The sequence below is a fragment of the Ictidomys tridecemlineatus genome, chromosome 9 (genome assembly GCF_052094955.1).
Source record: "Ictidomys tridecemlineatus isolate mIctTri1 chromosome 9, mIctTri1.hap1, whole genome shotgun sequence".
Taxonomy (NCBI): domain Eukaryota; kingdom Metazoa; phylum Chordata; class Mammalia; order Rodentia; family Sciuridae; genus Ictidomys; species Ictidomys tridecemlineatus.
Genome location: NC_135485.1, coordinates 129,181,207 through 129,205,328, shown reverse-complemented (window position 1 = coordinate 129,205,328; position 24,122 = coordinate 129,181,207). Strand labels below are relative to the sequence as shown.

General features: G+C 35.2%; 2 protein-coding genes across 4 annotated transcripts in view; one reads left to right on the top strand and one right to left on the bottom strand.

Annotated features, from left to right (window-relative positions):
- The window catches only part of Anapc10 (anaphase promoting complex subunit 10), a 76,444-nt gene extending 66,059 nt beyond the window's left edge, over positions 1–10,385 (bottom strand). For 2 of the 3 annotated variants that reach the window (XR_013426143.1, XM_013359677.4), the window contains exons 1-2: positions 9,849–10,006; positions 8,747–8,874 (exon numbers count right to left, since the gene is read on the bottom strand). Coding sequence is in view for 2 of the 3 variants with exons in the window: in XM_013359677.4 (XP_013215131.2) it covers positions 8,747–8,861 (115 nt within the window). In the remaining variant the exon portion in view is untranslated. Of the gene's footprint in view, positions 1–8,746; positions 8,875–9,848; positions 10,007–10,227 lie in introns of those variants that run through there. The other variant, XM_040293256.2, reaches the window with a different exon arrangement.
- Positions 10,039–24,122, top strand: part of Abce1 (ATP binding cassette subfamily E member 1) — a 29,016-nt gene continuing 14,932 nt past the window's right edge. The window contains exons 1-9 of the mRNA XM_005327553.5: positions 10,039–10,193; positions 16,365–16,498; positions 17,854–17,939; positions 19,557–19,654; positions 20,706–20,823; positions 21,199–21,336; positions 21,480–21,549; positions 21,795–21,891; positions 22,743–22,832. Coding sequence (XP_005327610.2) covers positions 16,396–16,498; positions 17,854–17,939; positions 19,557–19,654; positions 20,706–20,823; positions 21,199–21,336; positions 21,480–21,549; positions 21,795–21,891; positions 22,743–22,832 — 800 coding nt within the window. The 5' untranslated portion in view covers positions 10,039–10,193; positions 16,365–16,395. The remainder of the gene's footprint in view (positions 10,194–16,364; positions 16,499–17,853; positions 17,940–19,556; positions 19,655–20,705; positions 20,824–21,198; positions 21,337–21,479; positions 21,550–21,794; positions 21,892–22,742; positions 22,833–24,122) is intronic.

Sequence of the window (24,122 nt, the reverse complement as noted above, 5' to 3'; positions counted from 1 at the left end):
AAAGAATTAACTTATAAAATACTGACTCTCTCTTGGCTTCTGCCATGATTTGGATGTGGTTTCCCCAAAAAGTTCGTGTGCTGGAGGCTTGGTCTATAGTATGACAATGTTGAAGTGTTGGAACCTTTAAGAGGCTGCGCCTAGTGAGAGGCAGTTAGGTCTCTGGGCGTACCATCCTCAGAAGGTACTGGTGTTCAACACTTGGAGTGAGTTAGCTCTTGCAAGAGTGGATTATTACAAAGCGAGACCAGTCTCTGTATTTGGCCACTTCTGCATGTGACCATTTCCCTTTCTGCTTCTCATTCTGCTGTGACACAGCTAGGGGTGGGGGGGACTAGAGGCCAAACAGAAAAAGCCACTTGATCTTATAATGTCAACCTCCAAAACCATGAAATAAAACTCTTTACTTCATAAGGTATTCAGTCTAGGTAATTTTTTATAGCTACTGAAAATGAACAGCTTCTTTCCATAATCTACAACTTTCCTGGTTTTCCTCCTAGCCCTCATGCACTTCTCTTAAGTATTCTCTGTTGGTTCTTACATTGCTCTGTTAAATCTCTACAATATGAAGTGCCCCAAAGCTTTATTCTTTTTACTAAATACTTTTACTAAATACAAAATATTCTTTTACTAAATACTTTTATTCTTTTTATTAAATACATTCTCTCCCTAGGTGAGTTGATAATCTAGTTCCCCAACTTAGTACACTATCAGCCATAAATTTATATCCCCAGCCCACAGATTTCACCAGAAGTCCCAACTTCTATAGCCAATTGACTACTAAAAACCGCCACGAGAATCCTGATAAGACATTTCAAAATTAACATCCAAATCACTTATTTTTTAACTCAAAATTCTATTTACTCCCTCTTCCCTTTGCTCTTTCTCAACCTATCAAACATAATGTGTTGTTCTGCAGACATCTAGGAGTCATTCTTAAATTTCTCCTTCCCTTCAGTAAGTCATGATATACCATCTTTAAAAAGCCTCATTCTGTCTATACCAACATCTACTAGTCTATTCCAAATCAATATTATCTCTGACATAAATTACTGAAATTGCCTTTCTTCCACTTGTTTGTTTTTCTGTACCTCCAATACCAACAATTATCCACAGTGGTCATAATGATCCTTTTAAAAATTCTATATCAGATTACCCTGGTCTCCTCCAGTGGTTCCTCTTAGTATTTAAAATGTGAAGTCTTTCTTGTTGCCCACAAAAGTTCTTATTATCTGGCCCTGTTTAATTATGTCTCTGATGCCACCTTCTACCATATCTCCTCCTTACTCACTACTTCAAGTCATACTAGCCTTCTCCTTGAACCTCAAATATGTTTAGCCATTTAGTTTAGAGCCTTTAAATTAGCTGTTCCCAGTGTCAGGAAGCTTCTCTGAATTCTTTGCACAATGTGTTTTTCTAAACATTTATACTCAATGCAAATTTCACTATTATGAGAAGCCTTCCTTGACACACAATCTAAAGTAGCTTCCCACTCTTACAAAAGTCATTTTCTATTATTTTGCTATTTTACTTTCTCTAAAGCATATATTTTCTATTATTTTGCTATTTTACTCTCTCTAAAGCTATATTATATTTCAAATCAGAAAGACTACAACGTCAGTTATAGCATTAACTTAAATCAAAATTTAGTGAGTTTATGGGCTGAGGATGTAGCTCAGTGATAAACACATGCCTAGCATGAGTGAGGCCCTCGGTTCAATCCCCAGTACTGCAAAAAATTTAGTGAGTTATTTTTTTAAAAAAAACAGAACTTAGACCATCCCACTACGTCTCTCAAAATAAACTCATAAAAGCAATTTTTTCATAGACAATATGGATTAAATAAAATACATGTTCACAAAATACAGCCTCCCTGAAACCCTTATTTTATATCAAATAAAGAGATAAACTTAGAAATGTATCTAATTTCCACCTAATTTTATTTTTCAACATAGCATGAATCTGTTACTTATGAAATGAAATAATTAAATTATTTATAGTCCTATTATAATACTAGCAATAACCTCATAAATTTAACCTTTAGTTTTTCCAGTCTCTTGGGCAGAGACTGACAAATGTGCTGAACTGTGGGATTGTTTTGTGCTGTGTGTACAACTAGACTGAATCTACTAACACATTCCAACTTTAATCCAAGTGAAAGATTGAACCAGTATTTCTAAAGATACAATTTTGTCAGGCTATGTGCTACTTACCATTCTGTAGTTGACAAGTATAGTTATATCTTTTAAAGATTGATATTATCATCTTGAAAATGTATTAAAATTTTCCCTTACATGACATTTTGACTGAATTATTACATGTCTTCTGATTTTTTAAATCTTTATTCTTGTCCTACTTCAATCTATTTTCTATTCATTTTAAATGTGAACAATCTCTGATTCTTTTGCTCTGCAGTTAAAATTTTTCAATAGCTCATATTATCTAAACAATAAAGTATCAACTGTTTTGAAAAGCCCTCTGTAGTTAATCCTCTATCTACCTAGCTTTACATACACCATTTCCCTAGAATCTGGTCTTAATGACTAGAAAAACACAATACTTTTAGCCATGTTTTTGTCTAACCTGCACATCTTTTTGCACATAATTCTATTCCCCTTGTTCTTATGTCCTTCTTTAGAAACATCTTACTCTTGCTCTATCAGATAAAACTAACAATATCTCCATGAAGACTTTCCTGGTAAAGAGAAAGCAAACCACAGAATAGATTTAAATCTAATAACATCAATAGAAACAGTAATTGTAAATTACTAAACACTCCCAATTTAAAAACCAAACAGCAAGATCCAACAATATGCCATCCATAAGAAACCTACTTCAAATATAAACATATTAGTAATGTAAAAGTAAAAAGAACTTCCAGTTTCCAATCTGAAATGTAAAAAATTTGAAAGTTGTTACTACCATTCTTCACAACAAGAAAAAAGGCTGAACAAACTGAAAATCAATCATTTTTCTTAGGTACAACAAAGAATGAGGTCGCAGCACAAAGGAAACCCAGAAAACTAGAGGAAGAAAATACAGAGAATCACAGCTTTCCAGAGTAGAAATGACCATGGGAGTCAATAACTGGAAGGAAACTTAGAGAGTAATTGACTAATTAAAGAGATGAATGTCAATTAGCTTGAGTGAGAAAAGATCATGAAAAGCAGTTCATGAAAATCCAGCCTATGGAAAGGCTCTGCACTTTGATGAGTTTTATCTCTAGGAACTCTATCAGGTTCTCTGGGTTTAAAAATGGAGAAAGTCCCCAGTGCTTTCTGAAGAAGAGGGAAGAAAGCAATCGTTTTGAAATACACCAGAACATTTTCTTCTCCTGAGGACAGAAAAAAACAAAAACAAACAAACAAAAAGACTCCAAGGAAAACTATTTTAACAGAACCTAACTAAAGGGAAATATCCAACTCTAGGGGCTGGGGTTGTTGCAAAGTGGTAGAGCACTTGGCTAGCATGCATGAGGCACTGGGTTCAATTCTTAGCACCACATATAAATAAATAAATAATAAAGTTCCATCAACAACTGAAAAATATTTTTTAAAAAAATAATCCAACTCTAGCTTCCTCTAGCCTTCTTATCTCATCTAAAGGGGCAAAAAACTGAGAAGATTTGTAAATGTCAGAGCCAGGGACACAGGCCCCCAAAAAGACTTGAGATCCAGTTATAAGATTATAAAACACTTCTGATCCCCCAACAATTGACCACAACAGCAAAAGGCTCTATTGTATCAGGAGATTAAAATTAAAAGAAATATAGACTCAGATTCCATTTACAAAGAAATTTCTAAGGAAACACAAATAAGAGGGGAGACAAAAACAAGGACACTACAGGAATTCTAGCTTCTAACCCCTTAGTCACAGCAATTATAAAAAGCATTAATATGTGTAGTTGAGTATCAGAAGGAAAACAACAAGAAAAAGGAACACAAGAAATATTTAAAGTAAAAATGGCTGGGAATTTTCCAAAAATCAATGAAAGACACAGATCTAGGAACTCAGAGAACATCAAGAATGATAAACACCAAAACAGCTGCACCTAGCCATATCATATCAAACTAAAGAAAACCAAAGACAAAACTGAGGAGAGGCTGAGGAACAGAGCAGAAAAACACTTGACCTACAAAAATAAGAATAAGAATTATATCCAACTGCCAAGATTGATGGCAATAAGCCTGTAATCTCAGCTACACAGAAGGCTAAGGTAGGAGGATTGCAAGTTGGAGGCCAGCCTGGGTAACTCAGCAAGACACTGTTTCAAAATAAAAAATATGAAACAAAGGACTAAGTGGTAGAGCACCCTGAGTTCAATCCTCAGAACTTCATGGTAGGGGAGGGGGATAAAAAATTATGTCAGACTGCTTCTAAGAGAATGGAGTGAAACACTGAGAATGTCAGAAAGAAAAAGAAAAAAAACTCCAATCTAGAATTCTGTATCCAGTGAAATTTTCCCTCAAAATGAAAGATAAAATAGACTTACAGATCCCTGTAATCTGAGACAGAAGGAGGGGGCTTATATAATAATCTGGAGAAAAGTGACTACATTCAAGCTGGAATGTATCTGGTTTATCATGGTTAATAGGCACATTCCTGTTACTAATGGCACCAGAGCCCAAGCTGTAATAGGAAACCATGCAGGGAAAACTGATAAAGATTGCTCAGGGGGATTACAATTTAAGATGGCAATAGTCATGTCAAACTGAATCTCTGAAGGCTTGACTTAAGGATGGAGGATCTGTTCTAGGATGGTTTGCTCATGTAGGTTGAGGACGGTTGTTGACAAGATGCCTTGCCAAATCAGCCTCTCCATAGGACCATGTTTCCTCAAAAAATGGCAGCTGAAATCCTTAGCAAGAAAAGTGAAGTAAGACACGTCACAATAACTCTCCTTAAATTATACTATAGAGCTAAAATAACAAAAACAGCATGGTATTGGCACCAAAACTGATATGAAGACCAATGGCACATAGAAGACACAAAGATAATTCCACAAAAACACAATTATCTCAGACTAAACAAAGGCACAATAAACATACATTGGTGAAAAAATAGCTTCTTCAACAAAAGATGCTCGGAACAATGAAAAACATACATAGCAAACTAAATTAAACCCCTACTTCTCACCCTGCACAAAACTCAAAGTGGATCAAGGACCCAGGCATTAGACCAGAGACCCTGTACCTACTAGAAGAAAATGTAGGCCCAAATCTTCATGTCGTTGGCTTAGGAACCAAATTCCTCAACAAGTCTCCAAAGTGCAAGAAAAAATCAAGAGTCAATAAATGGAATGGTATCAAACAAAAAACCTTCACAGCAAAGAAAATAATCAAGAACATGACCAGAGAGCCTACAGAATAGGAGAAAATCTTTAACACGTGCACCTTAAAGATTGAGCACTAATCTTCAGGATATACAAAGAACTCAAAAAACTTAATACCAAAAAAACAAATAATCCAATCAATAAATGGGCTAAGGAATGAACAGACACTTCACAGAAGAACAAATACAGTCAACAAACATGAAAAAATGTTCAACATCTCTAGCAATTAGAGAAATGCAAATCAAAACTACCTGAGATTTCATCTCACTCCAGTCAAAATGGCAATTATCAAGAATACAAGTGAGGGCTGGGGATGTGGCTCAAGCGGTAGCACATTCGCCGGCCCAGGTTCGATCCTCAGAACCACATACAAAGATGTTGTGTCCGCCGAAAACTAAGAAATAAATATTTTTTTAAAAAATTTTAAAAAAAAAGAAAAAAGAAGAAAAAAAAAAAGAATACAAGTGACCGTAAATATTGGTGAGGATGAGGGGAAAAGGTACACTCATACATTGCTGCTGGGCCTGCAAATTGGTGAAACCACTCTAGAAAGCAGTATGGACATTCCTCAGAAAACTTGGAATGGAACAACCATTTTACCCAGTCATCCCACTCCTAGGTTTATATCCAAAGGACTTAAAATCAGCATACTATAGGATTCAGCCACATCAGCTCAATTCACAATAGCTAAGTTATGAAATCAACCTAGGTGCCTTCAACAGATGAATGGATAAAGAAAATGTGGAACACATACACAATAGAATAGTATTCAGCCATAAAGAAAAATGAAATTATGGCATTTGTTGGTAAATGGATGGAAATGGAGACTATCATGCTAAGAGAAATAAGACAATCCCAAAAATACAAAGGCTGCTCTGATATGTGGATGCTAACACACAATACGATGGGGGCATATAGAACTTCATTGGATTAGACAAAAGGAAATGAAGGGAAGGGAATGGGGATGGGAATAGGAAAGAGATTAGAATGAATCTGACATAACTTCCCTATGTTCACATATGAATACACAACCAGTGTAACTCTACATCATGTGCAACCACAATAGAAAGTTATACTATATATAACTCTATAGAAGTTGTACTATCTGTATTATACTCTGTGTATGTATGTCAAAATACAATCTAATTTCATGATATCTAAAAAGAACAAATAAATTGTAACAGGAAAAAAAAAAAGAAAAATGGCAGCTAGTTTGCAGCCCATTAATGAGAGATCCAAACAAGAGCTAAGCAGAAGGTATTAATGCTTTTTTAGGACCTAGTCTCAGAAATCACATACTGTCACTTTTGCCATATTCTGCTGGTTCCAGAGACCCTGACTAAATGTGAAAGGGGCCTAGAGAGGACATGATTATCAGAAGGCATCACCAAGGAACATTTTGGAAGCTGGTTCCTTTAAACCTTATCTATTAACTAGTAAGGCAAAATCAAAGGAATCTAAAACAGATCAGAAATTTTTAGGGGCTGAGGTGAGAGGCAGAAGAATGACTACAAAGGTGCTTGAGCAAATTTTTTAGAATGCAGTATATTTGTATAGTGGAATAATAATCATCAATGAAAAGGAATATTATGTTTGGATATATGGTATATCCCAAAAGCTCACATGTGAAATAATGCAATAAGGTTCAGAGGTGAAATAATTAAATTATGAAAGGTCTAACCTGATCAGTAGATTAATCCTCTAATGGATTAATAGGGTGGAAACTATAGGCAGGTAAGATGTGACTGGAGGAGGTAGGTCATTTGGGGGTGTGCCTTTGAGATTCATATTTTGTTCCCGGTAAGCACGGCTCCCTCTACTTCCTGTTGCCATGTTCTGAGCTGCATGACTCCACCACACACTTCTGCCCTGATGTTCTGCCTCACTTGTGGCCCAGAGTTAAAGAGTCAGCAGTCTATAAACTGAGATCTCTGAAGCTATGAGCACCAAATAAATAAATATTGCCTCCTCTATGCCATTCTTGTCTGTTCTTTGAGTCACAGCAAAAAACAAACAAACAAAAAAACTGACTAAAACAAGGAACAAACTACTGTTATATGCAACAGCAAAACTCACAATGGCATTATGTTAAGTGAAAAAAGCCAGACCCAAAGGCTATATATGATTATATTTTAATGGCATTTTGGAAAGAGCAAAATCAAAGGAATCCAAAACAGGTCAGAATTTTCAGGAGCTAAGATGAGAGGCAGAAGAATGACTACAAAAGGGGCTTGAGGAAACCTTTAGAATGTCAAAAATGTTCTATATTTGACTGTCATGACACATATTTTTGTTAAAATTCAGAGACGTGTACACCTAAAAGGGGTGAATTTTACTTTATGTAAATTATACCTCAATAAACTACTCATAAAAAGAGAAGAGAACCTCAAAGGCAGAGACACTTGCAAGAGAGGATGGATACAGAAGTCTTATTAGTGTGTAAGTAATAAAAATTTCTGAAAGAAGAATAGCTACCAAACTAATAGATTGTGTATGTATGTGTGTGTGTGTGTGTGTGTGTGTGTGTGTGCACACACGCACATACGTGTGTTCATGTATACAGATATTTTGAGTGTGGAGAGGGGTACTAGGGATTAATCCAGGGGAACTTGACAACTAAACCACTTTTTATTTTTTGAGACACAGTCTCACTAAATTGTCAAGGCTGGTCCTGAACTTGTGATCCTCCTGTCTCAGCCTCCCAGGTAGATGGGATTATAGGTATGTATCAGTATATCTTGTTTAAAAAATTATAATTTAAGTTCCTCAACTTAAAGAAATTTCTCTTATCTTGAATCTGCAGATTGAAAATACCTATCCAATTGTTGGTTAGATAGATGAGGGAAGATAAATACATAGCCTGCCCTGCCACATTCTGGCAAGTGTTGAATTACAAGAATAAAGAGAAAAATCTTAGATGCTTCCAGAAAAAACAAAGTTACTTAGAAAACAGGAGACAGTTATAAGTCTTATTACCTGCAATATGGCAAAAGAGGATAAGAAAATAGCATTAACACATTAAGAGAAAAGAACTGCTACCCAAGACGTCCAACCAAACCCAGGCTAAAAGAAATTCTTTAAGGTATGTAATCACTCCAAAATTGTGTCACTCATGTATCCTATCTAGGAGAACTGCATCTATCTATCTAGGAGAACTGCAAACAAAAAATGTTAAGTAAATAACAATGAAATCATAGCAGAGATGTAGAGAATAAAGAAGAGACCTTATGACCTCTAGTTAAATACATATTTAAGTACATAGGACTAAAAGCAGTTGAACAAAAATATGTAATAAAACTCAATCATTAGAATTAAAAAAAAGCATCTAAACAAAAAGAATACTCAACTTAATCCAGTGTACAATGATATTATTGTAAGGTAACTATTGTCAACAGCTTTTTGGTTTTATTTTACCTGGTTTGCAAGATGAGAGTGACCAAACAGCTTGTGACCCAATTTCCCTTACTGTTCCAGTCCTTTCCAGCTGCTTAGGATCTGCACCAGGAGGTGTTTTGTTTGGTGTGGTCATTGTTTTAAATATTCTATGTAAAAACAAAGAATACACACATTATTCCAGGACCTGAGCATCTTTCTGAAAAAGGTAAAAATTAAAATTTAATAGCAAAATGAATCACTCAAATACTCCTTCATCTTTCAAATCTTTTGTTAATCTTAGCAAATCTATACAAATGTGAAAAAATACTTCTTGGACATTGAAGAGTACATAAAACTGCTCTGGCTGTGCAGTTACTGCTACTGAACATTATTACGAACGCTAAACAAGTCCAAAAAATCTTTACCATCTCCCTTTAGATCTTAAGTTGTTCCAATACAGCCACACATTAATAATTACTCATTAAATCATGGCAAGAGGCCGATGGCGGCAGGGGTACAGTACTTGCCTAGCATGCACAATGCTCTGGATTCAGTACCCAACACCGCAAAATAATAATGATGACAGTGGAGGCGGTAGGCGGCAGAGACAAAGGACTGTAAACTAAGGCCTGAGACTTAAAAACTCAATGAGTAATGCATTGAACGAATAAATGGTTGAATAAGTTCATTCATAAGCTAAACCTGTAGCCATCACTACAAGCTGAATGGCCACCATCTTAATAAAAGAGAAAGAAGGGAAAAATAAGAAAAGAAAGAAAAGGAAAAAAGAAAAAAAATTAAAAGCCCATTTGTACATTGGGACAGAACTGAGTTGGATGGACGCCACCAAGTGGCTAAAACACAGAGCTCGGAGAAGACTAGGTCTCTGCCCTGGAAGAACCTAGCACACAATTCAGAGGAAGCTGGAGCCAAGACAAGAACACCTTCGCGAGCGCCGTGGGGACTAGCCTAAAGGACCTGCTTGACACTTCTGGCGTACCAGAATGACAGAATGACGAGGGCTCCTGCACACCTGGCCCACCAGCCTAAAGAGGAGACCGCGAATTCAACATTGAGATTGAGGACGCATCTGCTAACGCCAGGACCGTTCTCTACGCTGGGGAAAAGCCCACGCACTTACAGCTTCCAGACTTGGTTTGCCACAACTGAGGCTCTCAGGGCCGGCAAGAGACCCACGCCACTCCCACTCCACTTCTACAGACAGCCTGGCTTCCCCAACGACGACTTAGGAAGGGGGTCGCAGCCCTATGACATCACATACCGTCATCTCTCCTAACCCACCTCCAGGGCTCCGCCCCGCGCTCTGTCGCGCACGCGTACTACGTCCTTATGGCTTACGCGAGGCGGCGACTAGGCACCGCCATTTTGGCCGATGGCCGCAGGAACACGCTGTCTGGCTGAGACGTGAAGGCAAAAGCTGTCTTGGCCTGTGCACTCCCCACCACAAGGGGATCGCTTTCTCCAGGTACGTGAGTAGGTGGGAGGGATTTGGCCTTTACCTGACTTCTGCCTCTTAGGAAAGCCGCGACGTTCCGAGAGCCTGTGTTTAGGCCTTGGGTGACGGCTGGGGACAGCAGCAGCGCGTGGCGTCCGCGGGACAGCTGGAACCGCCTGAGCGCGGGTGGCGCCGGTAGCCGGGGGCGCGGAGCACTTCCGCTCCAGCAGTCCTGGCTCTCTGTTGCTCTGGTCCATCCCAGCCAGCGGCTTGGAGAGTGGTCCTTCATGACGTCGCCTCGGAGATCCAACCTCCGCCGCCTCCGCTCGCTCTTTTCCCTGCTCCTACCCCTGCAGCTGACCCTTCTGGAGAGGAAGGCACCTTCAGAACTTGCAGTATCCCCTCACAGTAAAACGGCTGTATCATCACATATGACATTTGGCTGTGGGGAGCTGTGGCTTTCTTTCTGCCGTTTGATGATTGTGGAATGAGTCATGGCATCTTGCCGCCATGAAGTCGAATACTAGGTCCACTCCCAGCTTCCCAGAAATTATGGACTAACGTCGCTCGGCTTTTATCATAGAGCGACGTATACTAGGCTATGATTGGGGTTATCTCATGTAATTTCCCAGCTGAAGGCCTATAGTTTGGGGGGTGGGGGAGGTACTTTCCCCCTTGGTGGCTTATCCGTTTTTCACTTATTTTCATATCTTAAATTCCTTGAGTTCAAGGATGGTACTCAGTACCTATTTGCTGGAATGAATGGTGGCCAAATTCCCACAGCCCATGAACTACATAATTATTTTTTTTTCCTTTTTCTAAGTGGCAAAATCGATGACAAAGGAATAACTGTCAAAACAACTTTTTGTTGCTTTTACCCTGTCTTCCAAGGGACTGCTAAATAGACAGTTATGGTAGTGGCATGTACCTTGCAATCATTTGTCCTGTGTGCTGAGAATATTCATTCAGTACCAAATACCTGACAATGCTTTCGGTATAATAAAAGGTTTTTATCTGTAGTTGAACCAAAAGGTTTTTGTGGGTCATTTTTTAATTAAAAACTTGGTTCTCTCATACTTCAAAAAGAATTCTTATAAGTATTTTATATGACTAATAGTCTACAGTAAGCATCGGTTAGAATATTGCACATGAACTCAACCATCATAAGTTAACAACAATCTTTTAAATACTTTCAAACAGCATTATAATGATTTTGATTTTAGACTGCAAATGCCTCACTCTTTTTTTTCCTCCTTATTGGAAGAATGACAGCAAGGTCACCTTTTTGAGCACCTATTTTGAACAGTCTGTCTTCATTCAGATTTGAAATATATTTTAAAATTCCTTTTTATTCTCCTCAGTTATATACTATAATCTTCCCCACCAAACTTTACTCTGCCAGATCTTTCCTACTGAAAAAGAACATAGGGAATTCCTTTTCCCTAAGTCTTGAAAGTAACAGAAAAATTGACCTAATAGTGTTCACATAGTTGATTAACAATTGTGAAAATGTTTTTCTTAAGTGCATTATAACTTATCTCTATTTTTATACAAGTCCATCTATTCCCTACCTCTGACATGTTTATATTCTTCTATAAGCATGTCTTTTGGTTTTCAAAAATAGTTTGAAAAATTTAATGAAACATTTTAATACCGTAATAAAAATAAAATTGGAGCAATATTATGATAAAAGATTTATCCCCTGGGGGTGAATTTATTCACCAGCTAATTTGTAGAAAGGCATTCAGTATTTAAATTGGAACGCATGATGTCCAGTTTTATTTTAATAGCTTACTAAAAAATCTTTAGTTCTTAAGAATTTGTCATTTTTCCGAATAATGGGTTTTTTGTAGTTGAATTACTACCGATTCTATCATAGAATTAGTCATTTAATTTCTTCTAACCTTTCAGGGCCTGGGTGGGTTTTTAGACTAGTGAACTGGTTGGCTATCATAGCTGTGTTTATTATATGCCTACTTAGTTTTGTGGGGGGAGGTTCTTTTTTTCTCAGTATATAGTTTAGTGAACAACTGTCACCATAAAATATTGGTAGCATGCAGGATTTTGGAAGTTGTTATAATCTAGAAGAAAATCACTGTTTTTAAATTAATTTTCTCATTCATTCAACAGAAATGTTTGAATTTCTATTTTATGAAGGCACTGGTCCAATCACTGGGACAAACAAAAATCCCTTTCCTCTTGATGATGAAGTACATTCTATTTGGAGAGGAGAAAAATGCATGTGGAGAGAGGGGGAGAATATAGAGAGAACCACATGTGCATTTATACAATACATATACACTAGCTAAGATAGCATGTCATATAATAGAGCTAAGGAGAAAAAAAAATAAAACAAAAAGAGGGTTAAAAAGGCAGCTAGGTGGCCTGGAGTAGTGATGCATGCCTGTAATCCTAGCAGCTCTGGAAGCTGAGGCAAGAGGATCACAAGTTCAAAGCCAGCCTAGGAACTTAGTGAGGCCCTAATTAACTAGTGAGATTCTGTCTCAAAATTTAAAAAGGGCTGGGGATGTGGCTCAGTGGTTAAGTGCTTCTTTGTTCAATACCCAGTACCCAAAAAAATACCAGAAGGCAGCTGGGTATATTTTTTGGAGAGGTCCTAAGAAACAGTAAAGACTTGAGAACTGAGCTATGTAGCTCTCTAGGGATAAGAGCTTTACAGGCAGAAGGAACAAAGTGCCAAGACCCTAAAGCAAGAACATGTCTGGTGTGTACTAGGGACAATAAGGAGCCAATATGGCTGGAACCCATTGAACAAGAGCTAGAACAGTTGAAGATCAGAAAGTTCACAGAAGCTGATAAGCATCTTGATGATTATTTTAAGGACTTCACTTTTATTCAGGCTGAGAAGGGAAGCCACTGAACCATTTTTAAGTAGAGGAGTAATACAATTTGACTTACTCTTTGAAAGGATTACTCTGGTTCCTGAACTGAGAATGAACTGTTGAGGGTTAGAGTAGGAGGAAAAGGTGAAAGGAAGGAGGTCTGGTCAGAAGCTATTTGAGTAATGCAGGTAAGAGATGGTGTTGATGGCTTATAAAAATTGTGAGAAGTGGCCAGATCTGGATATATTTTAAAGGTAAATTCAGTAGGGTTAGTTTTTGTTGCATAGAAAACAAAGATGACACGGGATTTTGACCTGAGTAAATGGGATATAAGTTACCATTTATCAGAATAGTAAGGTTGCTAAAAAAGAGGATTTTAGTGAGGATTACAGTAGCTCAGTTGGGGAGATGCTGCTGGATCTCCCAACTGAGGAGGAGGTCTTGTAATCAGGTAGACATTCAAGTTTTGGGTTTGGGGAAGATATCCTGACTAGAAATAGAAATTTAGGATAAAAGTGGGATTTTAAAACATGAGACAAGAATAGAACATCTTGGGGAATGAATATAGATAGAAATGAGTCTTAGAACACTCTCAACATTTAGAGACCTTAAGGAATAGGAAGGGGGTTACCAGGAAAATAATAGACCCAGATTAGTATTGTATTTTACAACCACATCAAGAAGTGTTCAGTCTAGTAAGAAAAAGTCATAATTTATGTCAGATGAAATATTTTGGTCAGATCAGTTAAGGTTTGATAATTAACCATTTGATTTAGCCATGTGAACAAAGATGGCATGATAAGTTGCTTAATGAAGCAGTGGGCTCTAAAGCCTGGAGTGGATTCCAGAGAAGAACACATGAAGAGAAGTTTAAGACATTGAGTATAGGCAGTTCTTTTAGGTAACCTTAAAGAAGGAGAGGTAAAATAATGGGAGATGATGGTAACAAGATAACAGAATGCTGCGGTGTTGATGAGCATCAGCCAGTAAAGAAAATAACTGATGTGAAAGACAGGAGGGAGAATTTAATGAACATTCTTTTGGGGGACTGTATTCTGTGTACAAATAGACTTAGCTAGGGAAATAACATACAATTGGTCCTCCATGTCTGGGGGTTCTGTGTCTGCAGGTTCTGTATTCAACCAAAAATATTTGAAAAAATTTTTAATTACATTTATACTGGATATGTGCAGTCTTTTTTCTTGTCATTGTTCCCTAAACAGAAAAAAGTATAACAACAATTTACATTGCATTTACATTGTATTAGGTATTTTAAGTCATCCAGAGATGATTTGTAATATACAAGAGGATGTACACAGGTTATATACAAATAGTACACGCCTTTATATAAGGACTTGCACTTTATCTGGTTTTGCTGTACACTGGGGCAAGGAGAACCTGAAAGCAGTCCTCCATGGATAATGAGGGACCAGTATAGTGTGATTAATGACATGAGGGTCCATTTGAGATGATGAATTTAAAGGGAAGCCAGTCAGCAGACTTTTTTATTTTCCCCCTCCCCATTTCTGGCTCCATGCAGATGAAGAAATGGATTTAACCAAGATTGTGGTTGAGGGTATAAATGATTGACAGTGTAATTTTAGCTAAGTTTGAAGGGAAATAAAGATAACTGTGGTGTGGTGGGAATGTGGCAGATCAAGAGATAGTATGCTTGGAGGAGAGAGGAATCAAAGAGTTGTTGGGTTGTTATGTATTAGATGGGTGAACTATAGGAGTGGTGGTTGGAGAATGAGGTGTTTGAAATTGAAGTTGTGGATGGATTGTAGTTACTTGTAATGATGAGGTCCAGGGAATAATGAGTGGCTGTGGTAAGGTAGAAGACATTATTGGAAGAGAGGAGTTAACAACTGAGATGATATGCAATTAATAGAATGTCATCTATGAGCAAGTGAAAATAAAAAACTGTGTCAGGAGTTGTAAAAGAATGAAAGTTAGCCAAGGGCTAAAGTCTTCAAAAAATGAAAAGAATTTGAAGGTCTGATTGTCATTAATGACTAAAAAAAAAGCACTTGGATGATTTGAGAGATCAAACTTACTGTTTTTAGGAAAAAAGAGACCATAGTCTGGGAACATTGAAGAACAAGATCTCTTGTTCCTCTCCAAACCTAATCATATTGGTGGGTGTGAGAAAGATTTGAAAAGTGTGCAAAAGGGAAGTAGTCTATGAAAAAAAATCAGGTTAGAGGATCACAGAAAAAGCCAACACAATATCTTTAATGGATAGTCTTTTTTGCTTCAGGTTTCTTCATTACATATTGGAATAAACTGGAGTATGAAGGTACTTTTTGGAATAATCTATCTTCATCACCATTCTGAGAAAATTATGTCTGTGCACTAAGCCCAGTACCATAAAAATTTTTTATTAGTGCATTGTAGTTATTATGTATAACTAATGAGGTTTGAAATTGATGTTATGGGATTCATTCCAGTATTATATAAAAGAATTTTCAGTTCACTTTGATCTTAATGCTCTATAGCTATTACACATGAAGACTTATAAAAGCCTTAAAATAAGCACAGCATATACATATAGTTGATTTCATTGCTATTAGCATAAAGTCCAATATTAGCCATGTTGCAAGTTCCCAGTTGACCAGCATGATGATCATGGCCTTAATAACTATATTCCATTTTCATCAATAATATCTATTATAGTCAGTTGGTTAAGACATGAAATATTCATGATTGGTTTGGGATAGGGAAGAGCAGGCATTTTTATCATGTATATTAGTTCTCATATCTGGTCTTCCCATTTGATTGGTCTCTATTCACACTGGTATCAGTATTAATTACTGAGACCTTATAATTATTTTTGAAATGGAAGTTTCCCCATTCTTTCTCTTCTTCAGCTTTCAAGACTGTTATCACTTCTTTGTTTTTTTCCATAAGAAGTTTAGATTTGTTTGTCTGGTTGGTTTTGGGATATTTGTTTGTTTCATGAGATTGGTTGAAAAGTTTAAGTATAGGGAGAATTCACATAGCTAGTATTGGCTGTTCTGTATTGTAAAAACTGAGATAGCAGTTTATTTTACTTGGTTAGATCTTGTCACTTAGTGATTTTGAAAGTTCTCATATATTGTTCTAGGTGTTTTCTTTTTTATTGCTATTTTAAGTGCTTTGTGGTTTTCCTTATATAAATCTTTTGATTAAGGTATGTATATAAAATTGGTTTTCACAACTTTACTAGATACTTTTTACTATTTTAAAAAATTCTCTTGTGTTTTCCAGTTAATCATATAATGATTTTTTTGTGTCCTCCTGTCTACTTTTTTTGCCCTTGAATATTCTTACCTAAATGTGTTGAATTTGCCATAATTTTGTTAATTTTTTTTAACAGAAGAGCTGGATATTCTTACTTTGTTACAATTATGGCAGACAAATTAACAAGAATTGCTATTGTTAACCATGACAAGTGTAAACCTAAGAAATGTCGACAGGAGTGCAAAAAAAGTTGTCCTGTGGTTCGAATGGGTAAGTCGGGTGGATCACTTATGGATTAAAAAAAGGTCCTGAAAGAAAATAAACTGGTTTGATGTTTTTTTTAATGGGCTTTAGCATATCCTTTGTTACCCCCACTAGTTTCTTTAAACTATAAAGATGAGATTCATAATTTGTTCTAAATGTCTTTTATTGCTTATGAATAAATGACCCTGTTTAAAAAAAATAGCCGTTTGTTTACTAAATGTGAAGTAAAACCAGATTACTGCAATTTTTACTCTTCTACAAAATTCTGTAATTACTTTTAAGTCGTGAGGATTACCAAAAACTTTCTTTCTATTTTACTGTATTCTCATCTTTAAAAAACAAACAAAAATAATAGCAATGACTATTTATAAAAGTTTTGCTGTATATCAAGATTAAATAAATTTAACAATTCAAAGCTCACAAATTGTTGGTAGTCTTTAGAAAGGATATATTGTGTGACCGCTACTTTGTACTAGTGAAGTCAAGACTTACTGAATCTTAAAAAGAAAATTTAAGCTGCATTCAGTGGCACACACTTATAAACCCACCTCTTCTAGAGGTGGAGTCAGAAGGATCACAAGTTCAAAGCCAGCCTGAGCAACTTAGTGAGACCCTATCTCAAAATAAAAAGAATAAAAAGGAATGTCAAACATCTCAGTGGTGGAGCCTGTGTTCAGTCCCCAATAACAAAATAGAGAGAAAATTTAGATGTCATCTATTACGATGTTCCATGCATACAAAAATTTCATTGTTAATATCCCTAATATAGTGTTTAATTTCACCTATGTATTATGTATATATTTACCTGTGCATAACTTTTTTGCTTTTAACTGATCTAGTTTACATTTCATCCCTACCTATAGTACATAAAAGATTCAGGTCAGGGGGCTGGGTCAGTGGTAAAGCGCTTGCATAGTATACATGAGGCACTGAGTTCAATCCCCAGCACCACATAAAAATAAAAACAAAGGAAATAAATGTATTGTGTTCATCTACAACTAAAAAAATATTTTTTAAAAAAAGAAAAGATTCAGGTCAGTTAGCTTAAAAAGGTTCAGGGTTTGTTGTACTTTCGGTAGCATATTTTCTTCTCCAGTAGTAAATAAAACAAAATATATTAGAGTCATCTCCCTAATATCTGACAGGAATATTTGTGTAATTAATAAACTTAGAAATTGAATTTAGAAATTTACCCCCACAGAACACTTATGTAAGACAGTATTTCAAATATATTTCTTTGTGTAGTCTTTGTTTTTGAAATTTGCTTCTCTATGGAAATTTGGAACCAAAATTGCCTAAGTAAAGATGATCAGAAAATCATAGCACATAAGGCAAAATGACCTACTTTTTTTCTTTACCAGGAAAATTATGCATAGAGGTTACTCCCCAGAGCAAAATAGCATGGATTTCTGAAACTCTTTGTATTGGTTGTGGTATTTGTATTAAGGTAAGTGATAGTATTTTATTTAGTGTATCGCATCTTTAGCCCTAAAGTGAACTATGAAAATTCTGACTACTTTATAACTACTTCTAAAGAGCCAAAAGAATAAAAAATATCAATTTAGGAATGTAGTATTCTTATCACTGAGGACGTCGCTTTTTAAAATTGATGTTTTAAACTACTGTTTTGAAAGATTCTCCTTGCCCCACATAACTTTGTAAAGCCATTTCCAACCCAAGTTTGTGTCTCTTTATTTGCCTTTTTATGAAATGTACTTTATCCAGCGTGTCTTTGCTAGAATCTTTTGAAAATATAAAAAGTCTGTATTAATGTTAAATTCACCCTTTTAAGTAGAAATACACACATCCAAAATTTTTAAATTTAATTCTTAAGTGCTGCTTCTACTGTATTTGACACACACTTCTGTGGGGTTTACCCAGTTGTGTAATTTTTTAAAAGCTCAACTAGTGTTTGTTGCATTGAATAATTTAATTAAACTTTTGATTCTGAATAGTGAATTTCCATATTTAGTTCATAAAAGGAAGGTAGGAGTCAGTGTATAAAGTCTTAATTTAGATATTTTTATTTATAGGTAATACAAAAAGAAACTTCACCAGAGTGTGGATACCACCCTATAAATTGTTCAAAAAAATCATAGGTATATTTTACTTTGGTTTCTGAAGCCTCAGTTAAGTATCCAGAAAACTTTCCTAGATACCTGTAAACATTTTCTCTTGTTTTGCAGGAAACATTCCCCTTAGCATATATTTACTAGTCTTTTTATTAAAGATATGTGCCTGTGCCCAAGGTGCTGGGAGTCTATTTTGAACAATATATATCATCTGTTCTATTGTTTTTTGTTTTGTTTCATTTTCTGCTTTAAGAAAATGAGATTTCAAAATTTTGGAAATGGCATTTGAGTGGCTAAAAACATACTAATGAAATGAATCTGTCTGGGGGTAGAAAGATAATATACTTCTGAACAATAAGATACTAATAATTCACCTTATAAACAATGGTGGTATCTTTCCTTGTAACATTAGAGAAGTTTAAATCATTTGCAACCTTTAAGCATTTTATATGCATTTAGACATTTTATAAATAAAAGTTACTCCACTGGTAGAAAAATATAACTTAAAAAGAATTAAAAGTTTTATCTAGAGATGGTGGTTACTTTATTAGAAAACAAATGCTTTTGCGGGGGGGTATGTGCCTCTATTCTGTGAAATTTTTCTGGGCACCTTACCACTTTGTGTATGTGTGTATGCACACATGCACTAAGGATTGAACCTAGGGTTGCTTAACCCTGAACACCCCCAGCCTTTTTTATTTTTTATTTTGAAACAAGCTCTTACTAAGTTGCTTAGGACCTTACTGAGTTGCTGAGGCAGGCTTTGAATTTGACATCCTCTTGCCTCAGCCTCCTGAGTAGCTGGGATTCCAGGCATGCACCACTGAGCCAAGCACAACTTAATTTTTAAGCAAATAAGAAAAGGAAATGAAAAAATAAATTCACATTCTTGTAAAATTCCCATCTTTGGAAGACTGCTTATAAAAATAATCCATTTAGTCATGTATTTTTCTACAAATTAATATAAAATTAATTTTTTTTTTTTTAACCAGAAATGCCCCTTTGGCGCCTTATCAATTGTCAACTTACCAAGCAACTTGGAAAAAGAAACAACACATCGATATTGTGCCAATGCTTTCAAACTTCACAGGTATATTTCATGTTAGCATTCTTCTTTAACTCAGTCAATTTAAGAATAAAATAACATTTAGAATTTTTAGAGAAATAACAAAATTAGGGGGAAAACTGATATTGACTATCCATCAAAGGGGAAGAAATATTATAGCATTGTACAAAATTGTATTTTGTATATATGTAGATACATGTGTGTATATGTATGTCAACGGTTCATTCTGGTTAATATTAGAATTAAATCCTGGGACTTTGAAACAACTGCTAATGCCCAGGTTTCCACCTAGTCAAACTACATTATTATCTATTGATGTAGGGACTGACGAAGTCCTAGGTAATTCTGATATACAACCAGGTTGAGAATGACTGTTGTTTATTTTAACTTTATCCCCAAAATAACTTCTAAGGGAACTTGCCCTTAGTTTTATTTTTAATCTATTAATCTATCTACAGAGGAAATCACTCTGAACTTAGACATATTAAATTATAAGGTCTATAGTTCTTTGAGATTTCTGTCTGCTGAACATTAATATTTTGAATCTAGAAATCTAGGCTTTATTAATAAAAAGATATTTCTCAACCTGCCAGCTTTAAGGGGCCAACTGCAGCAGGGAGAATGAAGTGGAATTTTTCTGGTTGATGTGGCACTTCTCTCCTTGTAAGTAATTGGCAGGCCAGAAGAAAGTAAAAATGATAGTGTGAGGTTGCACCTGCTATGTAATTTTGTACTGAAGCATTTTGCTATAATTAAAACTGAGCCTTATATGTAAAGAAGAAATTTACTTTAGAATGGACATTGAATAAGAAAAATACAGAGTAATATTGGTCACAGATGCATTTCTAACAATTAACAGTTTAAATTAATCTTTGCTGTTTTGTTCCTAATAGCCAATAATATCTGCATAGATATATATTTCTTAGCTTACTAATGGATGTGTGTGGAGTGCAAGTGCATTAAAATACATTGTTGTGATGTTATATAGCTGTTGCTACCTAAGTCTGAAGGTTATTCTGTGGCTTTTTTTTTTTTTTTTTTTTTTTTTTTTTTTTTTTTTGGTATATTACATCAGGTTGCCTATTCCTCGCCCAGGTGAAGTTTTGGGATTAGTTGGAACTAATGGTATTGGAAAGTCGACTGCTTTAAAAATTTTAGCAGGAAAGCAAAAGCCAAACCTTGGAAAGTATGATGTAGGTATTTTATAAAAATTACTATCTTTGGATGTCTTTTAAGATTTTGAAGGGAGAAATTTATGTGTGATTTTTTTTTCCATGTTTTTAAGATTTTTTTTGTAGATTTAATGCTGAGAAACTGTGTGGATGAAGTTTTTTCATTCCTTTTGAATTAAAACCTGATAGTTCTACTTAACTGAGAGTTTTCAGTTTCCTCAACTGAGAGTTCCTAAAATGTTGTGAGTTGGTATGCCTTGATTTAAAATTAAATCTACCTCCAAATTTAAAGTTAGAGTCCTGAAGTATTCAATTTCAGTATATGTTCAATTTTGTATAACATTCATCTTCTTTGAAATTGCATTGTTAAGTTAAATTTGATATGTATATTTCTAGGATCCTCCTGACTGGCAGGAGATACTGACATATTTCCGGGGATCTGAATTACAAAATTACTTTACCAAAATTCTAGAAGATGACCTAAAGGCCATTATCAAACCTCAGTATGTAGACCAGATTCCCAAGGCTGCAAAGGTCAGTTGCTTTTCAGGAAGAATTTATATATTATAGTTATTAAGGAGATACAAAAGCTACATCAAAGTAAACTCATTTTATTTTGTAACTCATTTTAATATTGAAGGAAAATAATGGTAACTATTTCTGGTATCTTATGACAGGGGACAGTCGGGTCTATTTTGGACCGAAAGGATGAAACAAAGACACAGGCAATTGTATGTCAACAACTCGGTAAGAGTTTACTTTGTTAATGTGTTTTTAAAGACCCTGAAATTAAATTCATAAAGGTGTACATCTTTATATTGATTATTGGAATAAATGGGAAATCTTTAGTAATTGTCATACATATTAATGGTTTATAATTTTCAACTGAAATGTCATACAAATTCAAGAGTCATAACATGCAATATACATTTTGTCCAGAGAGGTAAAATGAAATTGATAAATTGAACACAATGCCTCCATGTTCTTTGTAGATTTAACCCACCTAAAAGAACGAAATGTTGAAGATCTTTCAGGAGGAGAGTTGCAGAGATTTGCTTGTGCTGTCGTTTGCATACAGAAAGCTGATATGTAGGTTTCTTTATAATTTTTATAAATATCTTAATTCTTATTTTTGCTCTAATTTGTAATACTGCTAATACAGCAGTAGTTTTGAGAGGAATTAATGGCATCTAAAGCTATACTTCTCAAGTAAGATGTTGAAGTAGTTACGCATCCACTATCAATTTTCCCTGTTATTCTCTGATAAGTAGTTTATGATTTATACATTCCAAGTTTTAAGACTTAAGTTATCCAACCAGCCCAACAAGCTTTTTTAAATACCTAAAGTTAAAAAAAAGGTCTTTTTAGACCACTGTAATATGTCAGGATGACATGCTAAATGAGGGAGAAAAAGAGAGTGAAAAAGGCAAATTTCCTTCTTAGCTTCTAGTGCCGCTCTTCTCCCAGCTGTTTACTGATCCCATCTTTTTCATGTTTGCACTCTGGTATCTAATACAGGCTGGCTCTTTTCCACAAAGTATTCTGTGAATTCTGTGCAGTGTCCTCCAAAAAACTATTGGCTTTAATGCATTTATACTTCAGCTAAGTAAGAGAAAAGCTCTCCAAACTATTACAGGCCATATAGCGGGATATTTTTTTCTTGAGGGTAGAACCAGTTTATAAGTTGGTCTAATCTAGGAGGCTTTCCCCAAATGTGGTATACAGTCCTGCTTTTCATAATCGATTTTTTTCTTCTGTTTCTGATAAGAATACAGAAATTTTTACTGTTATGGGTACATGCTCTTTATTGGTATGAATGAGATTTTGCTTGTAGCTACATTAGAAGCCATTAAAATAACATGCAAGCTTTAAAATAACATGCAAGGTGGATTGATGTCATGTTTGTCTTTTGAAATTATTTCCTTTTTTCCCCCCTATAGTTTCATGTTTGATGAGCCTTCTAGTTACCTAGATGTCAAGCAGCGTTTAAAGGCTGCTATTACTATCCGATCTTTAATAAATCCAGATAGGTAAGTATAGATCTGGAATATTCCTCTGTTGTTTTATTTGGTAACAAGATTTCTAAAAATTAACTGCATTATCCATCTACATGTATAGATTCTTAATCTTGGTTATTTAGAGCTACCACTAAAATTTACTTTTCTCTATCTAGAACAAAAGTTCTTAGAGCAAGATTCATAAATTCATGTATCTCTGTTTCTAGGAAACCTATGAATTCTCTGAAATTAAATGCAATTTTTCACATAAATATATTCCATTTTAGGAAGTAGATCTTTAGCTTTTGCTAGATTCTCAAATAAAAGTCTCTCATACACTAATATAAGACATAAGAATCACTAGAGTAATTCTGAATATCAGTGTTTAAAATCTTGCTGAGCAAAAAAGAGTTCTTAATGACTTGTTAAGTAATCATACCCCCATGTATTTATAAGGTGCTTTGTTAGTTTTCAAAGTTTTTAAAGCCATTATTTCATTTGCTTATGGTATTCTTGCTAAGATTATTTAGGTACTTCTCATTTTTCAGTTGAAGGAGTTTAAGATCAGAAAAGCTAGTTATGTGTCCTAGATTACTGATTTAGTGTGTGAGAAAGCTGTAATCAAAACACAGGGTAGGGGGAGTGTTTGTTTTCTGTATAGCATTTTTTTATACCATGATACTTCTCTCCTTAATAACTTTTAATAAATGTCCTTTGAAATACATGGTTTATCTTACAAGGAAAACTAAAACGAATTTTGAGAATTACAAAGTGGAGAGATGAGGGGATGGCTTTCCAGATGTTGCTGACATCCCTAATAGGCCTTAGGTTTTAACATCCACTGTGGGAAAGAAGCAACACCTTGCATTGGATCATTACACATAATATGTTAGGACTGTGAAAGAACCCCTTAGCAAACAGGCAATCTGGAAACAAATTATAAGCACATGGAAATGTCAAGTAAACACATTGAAAATTTAGGGACAGCTCCCATTGAAATCTCTGTTTATGAGCCAGTGGTTTACATGGCTGTGGAATTCAATGTATGTAACCAGTAGTATCTATAAACCCTTCAGGGAGAGAAAGTAATATTTTAAAAAGGCTCTTGGGATTTTTAGACCTGTAGTAGTAAATAAAAAACTGCTCTGGAGGGATATGCCCTCAAATCTGATTGCACATCATTTTTACATGTAAAGAGTATCAAGCATGAGCTCAGATCTAGGGTTATAAATTACAAGAGAAAACTATTTACAAATATAGTTAGAAATATAATGATAGAAATGCTGAAGTAATTATTAAATAATGTAAAATATTTAAAAGGAT